General features: G+C 43.7%; 1 protein-coding gene across 1 annotated transcript; it reads right to left on the bottom strand.

The window, feature by feature from the left end:
- Positions 1 to 622: 622 nt before the first annotated feature.
- LOC109772748 (uncharacterized) lies at positions 623 to 7,901 on the bottom strand. The gene is made up of 3 exons (XM_020331447.2): positions 7,882 to 7,901; positions 7,642 to 7,730; positions 623 to 1,509 (listed from the first exon to the last, which is right to left on the bottom strand). The coding sequence occupies exons 1-3, from the start codon at positions 7,899 to 7,901 to the stop codon at positions 623 to 625; spliced, it is 996 nt and encodes a 331-aa protein (XP_020187036.2).
- Positions 7,902 to 8,158: the final 257 nt, after the last annotated feature.

The following is an 8,158-nucleotide window of genomic DNA, read 5'->3' as shown; positions in this document are numbered from 1 at the left end:
TTGTCATGGTGTCGCAGTCGTCCCCGGCAAGGCGCTTGCCGGGTGTCTTGTGGATCTCCTCGGCTAGGATCCCGCCGAGGGTCGCCGTCTTCTGGTCCTCATCTGATCTTGTGTGTTTATGATCTTGACAAAGATCTGCATGCCACCTCAGAGGTGCCTCCCGAGCCTTGGTTCCAACGTAGTCGTTGGCGGCGTTTGGAACTCTTGGGCTCGAGGGTGGCTCACTCTGCTGGTACTGGGCAAGTTCCCCTGGCAAGGCTCTTGCCGGGGCCGCGGAGGCCGCCCCGGCAAGGGCCTTGCCGGTGGAGTCCACCTCGCCTCTTTGCTCTCCTGTGTTTCTGGTCTTGGCGTTGCCCCGGTTGCTTTGCGCTTCGGCTTCTCTCCGGCTTCCCTCTTCTGCCCTGCTAGGTGTGGCCGTGGCGCGCAGCTCTGACTGCCCGTGCATAAGTAATGGGGTCAAAAGGAGAGCCCCTACTTTTGTACACCGACGACACTTAGAGACTCTAGTTAGTACATACTGCAGCTCTTGTCGATATAAAGAGTTAGGCCATTAAGAAGCACCACCACACATAAACAGACCTCGGATGAAAAGCTAAATAATACTCGGAACATAACCATCAGGTCAGATGAAAGGCGAAGCATTGACAACATAACCCTCTTTTGCTGGAAAGAAGGTATGTGAAATGAGAGATTGCTTGAGCCGAAGTAGGGTTGGATATAGGAATCTGTGTTGGATGCTACCAACCAACTTGCCATCCATGTCAACCTGAAGTAGCCAGTTGTCTTCAAATTGAATCAGCAGGAGCATGTCACTATCCCAAGATGCGGCCACCAGATCAAACCAACCTCCAGAATTTTGAAATTGCTCCATTATCTCTGCAATCGGCAATTCAACCCGACGTTGAAAGGCCCAGACTTCACTTTCATAGTCCTGCATCACCCAAATATCTACAATGTTCTCTTTTTCATTAAAACTAAACATGCCAAACATGTCACTCATCTCAAACAAGTCAGCATGGTCATCTGCCGAAATCATCGGAGAGCGCATCTGCCGGAAAGACTCGTTGGTGGTGTCAAATACCATTATCATGGTGTCTGTGTGCCAATGCAAGCTATCATGGAAAAAGACAGATGCAGGGGAATTCATCAGTTCCTTGTCATCAGGGCAGCCTATGTGCCTCGGCGGCTGGCCAGAGCCTAATGTGTAGAGGTAGCAGCCATCATTCCTCATCTTTTGGACTATGTACAGCAATAATCGGTAGTCTCCGGTTGGTCTGTGTGGGTACATCCCCAAGAGCCCGAAGCCATCAAGCTGGTGGAGGGGAGCATATTGACGAGTGGCCGGGTTGCAGATGAAGGTCGTCACAACGTAGCCTTCACCCCTCTTATTCCAGGTGCGTAAGACGAGGAGGCCATCACAGCAGGCCTCGAGAGAGATGTCGCAGGTGCCATCAAGTCGGGCGACGGACAGGAGCTTGTCGGCTGCCCTGTGGTCGCAGGGGATGATGTCTATGGACTTGATGTGGTCGCGGACGCTGCAATTATAATCTTTGTTGTAAAGGGGGGGGGGGGGGGGGGTGGCTGGCAGGCGTGGTGGGCAAGGAGGAAGTCGCTGGTGGAGGTGGCGCGGCGCCAGGCGTGACAGACAGCGCGGCAGCGGAGGAGGGTTTTGGGAGGCAGGCGGACGAGGATCTCCTAGAGGGAGATCTCATCCGGGAGGGCGTGGAGGAGAGGCATCGCTCCTGCAGCCTCCGCCATGATCCGCCTCAGACGAGTGGTGGCGACCTCATCCGGGAGGTGAGGCAGCAATCTGGCTGCAGTCTCCGCCATGGTCGTGGGAGGGACCTCTCGATCCGTAGTGTAGGTCTTCTCTCTGGGAGACTAAAAAACTAGGAAAAGCTCTTGGCGATTTGTTCCATGGCCGACGGGATGGAACGCGTTCTGTGCGGAGACGTGGGCAATATCGTGGACTTTTGTCCATCCATCCATCAAAAGTATACTAATGAAAATTACTATTCATACAATGGGAGCCAATATTGTTAAGGAATAAAAGATGGCCGATCGTAGTACAAAAAAAAGATGGGAGATCGACTTCAAGTCATAAAAAAACTGTTTCACAAATTATCCCATAAGTCTTTTTACAGATTTCAATATGGACTACATGGTCTAGTCCATACTGAAATCTCTAAAAAGACTTATGATTTAGGAACGGAGTACCTGATGTTGTCTTAATTAGTGGCAACCCAATGTTGTCTTAATTAATGGCAATAGTAGTGCCCAAAAGAGTTGGTTAATTATAAAATATAATAGCCCCTTACAGTTAGAGAAACAGCAATAACAGTAGTCATCTCTCTGAACAAACTGTACTGTCTTTCCAAATTATTCCTTGCCAACGATTTTTTAACAGAATTTTAGATTTACCGGCCAGATTCACAGAAATTGAAAAAAACATATAATTGCAATGTCATATCCGATGAATCCAATGGGATTGATTTTTTGCCAAAATCTATTTTATTACAGCGAAGAAAAATAAATGTATTTTTTCCAAGAGGTTGAGTAACTCACAAAAAAAATCATTTGGATTCTATGCTCCAAATGAAAATAATGTCGACTACGAAGTATGGTGTAAACGAATCTTTAATGAAAATTCGCATAATATTTAACACTAAAAACCAAAGGACTCACATAAAAAAATCATTCGGATTCTAGCCTCCAAATTTTTGTTTGAATCTTTCAAAACAAAGATGCCCTTAAATGAAGATTCGTCCATACCATGTCAGCCCCATTGATTATTACTTCTGAGGTTATTATCTGCATCCAAAAGGATACGAAAGGTAGGTGCCTCAAGGAAGACGAGCTGTCAAGCGCGCTCAAAGCATGTCCAAATTCTTTGCTCTTAATTCTTGCTCCCAATAAACGGTTGTGCAGAGCCACATGGTCAATTTATAACAGCCAAGCAAGAGCACATGGTGCCATGCCGGCCCTCCTTACCTTTACTGACTTTATGGACGACAGAACATCACGGAGTATATGTATGCTCGGAGGACCGACACATGTTTCTCAATGGTTCCACCACTAATCTCACTTCAAACAATTAAAGAGTATATGTATGTGTGTGTAGGATTGTGAGGCACTGGGAATGAGTAGGCACTAGCCTGACAAAGCATCGACCCATCCTTCCATGCTCTAAGAATTAAGTATTTACTTGGCACGACAAGAACACGACATCCTACATTCCTACGACCTGCTGCTCCTTTTTGCTAGCTAGTACCGGTGATCGGCAAAGGCTAATGAACAAAGATTAATACCAAAAACATGATTTCCATGCCCAAAGATTTTTTCGACAAAGATGATTTTTGTTGTGATATGGGCCGTCTCGTCTCTTCTCTATTTATATTTCGTTCTAGCGGTCTGTTTCTTGCAAGGGTTTATGCTTAGTAGAACTAAAACTGAGTACATGATGTGCGGTTTCAGTACTACTAGGTGTGAGGAGGAGGAGGTTGGCCTTGACGGTCAGGTGGTACCCCAGAAGGACACCTTTCGGTATTTGGAGTCAATGCTGCAGGAGGATGGGGGTATTGATGAAGATGTGAACCATCGAATCAAAGCCGGACGGATGAAGTGGCGCCAAGCTTCTGCCATTCTCTGTGACAAGAGTGCCACAAAAGCTAAAAGGCAAGTTCTACAGGACGTCGGTTGGACCCGCAATGTTGTATGGCGCTGAGTGTTGGCCGACGAAAAAGCGACATGTTCAACAGTTAGGTGTGGCAGAGATGCGTATGTTGAGATGGATGTGTGGCCACACGAGTAAGGATCGAGTTCGGAATGATGATATACGAGATAGAGTTGGGGTAGCACCAATTGAAGAGAAGCTTGTCCAACATCGTCTGAGATGGTTTGGGCATATTCAGCGCAGGCCTCCAGAAGCTCCAGTGCATAGCGGACGGCTAAAGCGTGCGGAGAATGTCAAGAGAGGGCAGGGTAGACCGAATCTGACATGGGAGGAGTCCGTTAAGAAGGACCTGAAGGATTGGAGTATCACCAAAGAGCTAGCTATGGACTGGGGTGCGTGGGAGCTTGCTATCCATGTGCCAGAGCCATGAGTTGGTTGCGAGATTTTATGGGTTTCACCTCTAGCCTACCCCAATTTGTTTGGGACTAAAGGCTTTGTTGTTGTTGTTGGTCTGTTTCTTGCAAAATCTGATTAATCACCTTTTACATTAGGGCGAAATTGCATCACCTGGTCATTTCCATGCCCATGATTTCCCTATCATCCAGTGCACAAAGGACACGCTGCCAGTAATGAAAGCATACCAGCACCAGCTGGTTATCCTCAAAGATGTTTTGGCGTTCGTTCGCTTCGGCCATAGGTATGTAGGTCAATTTCTCTAAAACGTGATGTGATTCATGTCAATGTTGCCGAACTTGGTTGGGTGCTCAGAATCCATGGCGTTCCACCCGCAAAAAAAAAAAATCCATGGCGTCCCCTAGGCAAAACACACCATTCATTCACGACATGTCACCACTGGTTGATGGAATTGAAAAGCATTTTGATTTTCAGTTTGAGATTTTTTCGCCCCTGGCCGAGATGGCTGAATTTCGGCCTTTTTCAAAAATTTCGGCCATGCTCAGAATCCATGGCGTTCCACCCGCAAAAAAAAATCCATGGCGTCCCCTAGGCAAAACACATCATTCATTCAGGACATGTCACCACTGGTTGATGGAATTGAACAGCGTTTTGATTTTCGGTTTGAGATTTTTTCGCCCCTGGCCGAGATGGCTGAATTTCGGCCTTTTTCAAAAATTTCGGCCAAAATTTGACAAAAATTTGCCAAGTTTGAAAATTTTCGGCGAAAGATAGATTTCGGCCCAGGCCGAGATGGCCAAAATTCAGCCGAAATCCATTTTTTTGGCCGAAATTCAAAACACGGGAATTGAAAGACCCGTCGCATGTTCAACATTCCTTAGGCCTTATTCGTCCTTGAGATTTAAAGGGGTTTGGAGGGGATTGTGAGGGATTAAATCCCCTACAAGTCAAAATCCACCTCAATCCCCTTGTGGGAGGGATTAACCGAACAAGCCCTTAACTATGGTGGAAGGCTAATCTATATGAATGCAGTTTTATCAACCCTACCCACCTTTGTGGCAACAATGTGTGCCCACCTGATTGTGTAAACTACACCTTTTAGTTGTGTAGTGCTCAACATACAAGATATTCATGGGTGCACTAGATAATCTATCAGCCATATATCGATAAGAACGATTGTTGCTGCCTATGAAGCACAACACGGATGTATGGCGTGAACAGGTTCAATATGCAATGAGACTGAAGCATCTAGAAGATCAAAGTAATCATGTCAAATTGCAAATTTTTTCATTTGTTTAAGAATGTTCGGCACTTTAACTAGAATCATGCATTGGTGCAAAGTTGCTCCTGTACACTCTGGAATAACATCTGAAAGATGGAGATCACAGAGTGTTCTTACTCCATCTAGCAAACGAGCCATTTATATGACAAAGTAAAAACAAAGTGAAGTTGGACGCCATGGATTCTGAGCATTTTGGAGAGCTTATGCATGAATTTGCGAGGGCGCAAAGCTGTACTCAAGCCTGGACGGGGGCTTGTTTCCACCCCAACACACACACACGTGTTTAAGTTCTTGCACAGGCAGACCCCAAAAGAGTATGGACGCCACAGCAAACCGAACATATGTAGCCTCCAAGTGATGTGAGCAGCTGAACAATTTCCCTGTAATGGTCCAGTGAAAAATGATTAGACACTACTAGTCGTCGACCCGTGCGAATGCACGGGCTAGTTATTTAAAACTACGGTCCAACTATTTCATAACTCTTAAGAAATGTATATATTACCAATATAATAAATTCTTGAATGGATGATTGCTATACCAATTATGTAAAATCAATGAGAGCTATATCACTTAATTATTTCATATTTTCAATAATTATCAAGTGATTTTTCATATTTAACATTGAATGCGCTTGAGAGGAAACTAAAGATATTAATTATGTACTCTAAGTTCAAAAATACATGTAATGCTAAAAAACTGAACTACTCAATTATCCAGAAGAACACTATGTGGCAACACTGCACCGCAGGTGTTCCTTCGGCATATTCCGCCTCGGTTCTCTGAAAATTAGCACTCCATTGAGAGTTGGATCATTGTTAAACATACTTGAATATGCATATGCAAACCAAGTTATCAAATCATTACCATATCAAATCTATCGAGTTATAGCTGCCCAACAGTCCCACACCATTCCGATGATGCTAATCACGAAAATAAAAAGGAATTGCGGTGAATTAAGGGACGACCTTGTGTTATCTACTTGCATGATATGATGATGTCTAACTGGATAGCACTTGGTAGGTAGAACATGCCAAGCTACTTAGGTAGTATGATACAAAGCACTTCAAGCTACGCTTACAAAACAAATAGCAGGAACAAAATGTCATTGTTTACCAAATATTGCATGCATAAAACAAAAAATGTAGAAGTGTTTTAATATTACTAAAAGTACCCGGTTAATATTTGTCAGCCAGACAAATGCCATATTGATCAATTCTGTAAGAAACTTAGTAATATGGTTATTTAGAAGACATAATCTGTAGACCATTTTAGCAAATTCGTTCAGGTGAATTTTATATTTTTGGGGGAATATATTATCATGAACCATGACATCATATACGGATATGAAAAAAATTGATCCGTAGACTTTAGTAACATTTGCAAAGAAATATCAACACAATCTTGGCATTCTTGCAGAAGTGTAGAAAATGAGAACAACATGCCAACTTTGTAAAAAAAAGGCTCTTATGGACAACTGAGAGAAAACAATTTGTACAATAATTTCAGTTAACTCTTGAATTGTCGCATAGTATATCATATGCATCTCCCCAACAAAAGAATATCATTTCTACTAACAAACAAAGTTTCAAGCAGCGCCATGTATATAGATAAATGTCTTATTTTTTATTCTATTAATTAGTTGATCTCACGTGAAATAGAAAGTGAAGAAGAGATGCCATATGACTAAATTGTTGCACCAAATCTAGCCTAATATATTAAAAACATATGCACCACAAAATTTTGACTACAATCCAGTCCTCTAATTATATTGTAATGAGATAAAATTGCTTATACATCAATCGACATGCCTCAAAGATGAGGTGTGTAAGAGCAGAAGCAAAACCATGCACTAAAAGCTGACGACACTTTCATCTTGACACACTGGGAATGCATGGCACATTGGCAAAGCACGCACAAAGCTGCAGAAAAGAAGTAGGCACTGGGTTATTGGGCTGTAAGATTGACAGATGGGTGGTAACGACTCGTCTGTCAGGAGCCATAATAAAGGCGATGGTGAACAATTATAGATTGCAGCAATATAGTGTCAAGCTAGGAGGGTTCAGAGGTAGATGTTGGTACAGATTTCGATTGCACAATGTCAAGGCGGCAGACTAAGGCAAATGCAAGCCTTCATGAGAGCCGGACATGAAAATTGACACTGGCCCGGAATGTCTCGGGCATGGGATGCAATTGAAACTGTAGCTCTAGATAGATCATAGATCGGCGCACACCCCTGCGCAAACCAAATATAAATCATCAAAAAAGAGAATACAAATTTCAAGATCAGATCCAACAATCATGACATGGTTATCTTTACCCTGATTCATGATCTTGTCGAAGAATTCCTTGAGCTGGTAGAACCTGAACGCAAGAAACATCCACCATAGCTCAACAGCACTGGTATGCACGCTGTCTTCCTACCTGGTGCTACCTATTGCAGATCGCACCCCTTTGTGAATCCTGCTCCTACGTGGCAGTAACATGGACCAACTCTTACGGAGCAGGCTAGCACCTTCCCTCGATGTCAGCCATTGCCGAAACGTGTGGCGAGGCATGACAACCCTAGTGTCCTAGCCTCAATCAACAGTACATGAAGATGATGCAAAAAAGATCATAGTATATCATAGGACTCTGGCCGAGGACATGTCAAAAAGAAAAGAACTGTGAGGACAGTAGTTCGTATGCAGTACGATCTGTTATTATTTCTTGGATTAATGTGTAATTACGTGCAAGTTAGGTCTTTTCCAGCGCAATACTAACATAGATCATAGGGTATAGATCATACACAT

This window comes from Aegilops tauschii, chromosome 3 (assembly GCF_002575655.3).
Source record: "Aegilops tauschii subsp. strangulata cultivar AL8/78 chromosome 3, Aet v6.0, whole genome shotgun sequence".
Taxonomy (NCBI): Eukaryota; Viridiplantae; Streptophyta; class Magnoliopsida; order Poales; family Poaceae; genus Aegilops; species Aegilops tauschii.
This window is presented reverse-complemented; position numbering and strand designations above follow the sequence as displayed.

Coding starts and splice junctions, on each gene's coding strand:
- LOC109772748 (XM_020331447.2), bottom strand. CDS start 7,901: ATGGCTGACATCGAGGGAAG. Junction 7,731..7,881: donor ATGGCTGACATCGAGGGAAG/GTGCTAGCCTGC, acceptor TCTTGCGTTCAG/GTTCTACCAGCTCAAGGAAT. Junction 1,510..7,641: donor TGGATCTGATCTTGAAATTT/GTATTCTCTTTT, acceptor TCAAGTCCATAG/ACATCATCCCCTGCGACCAC.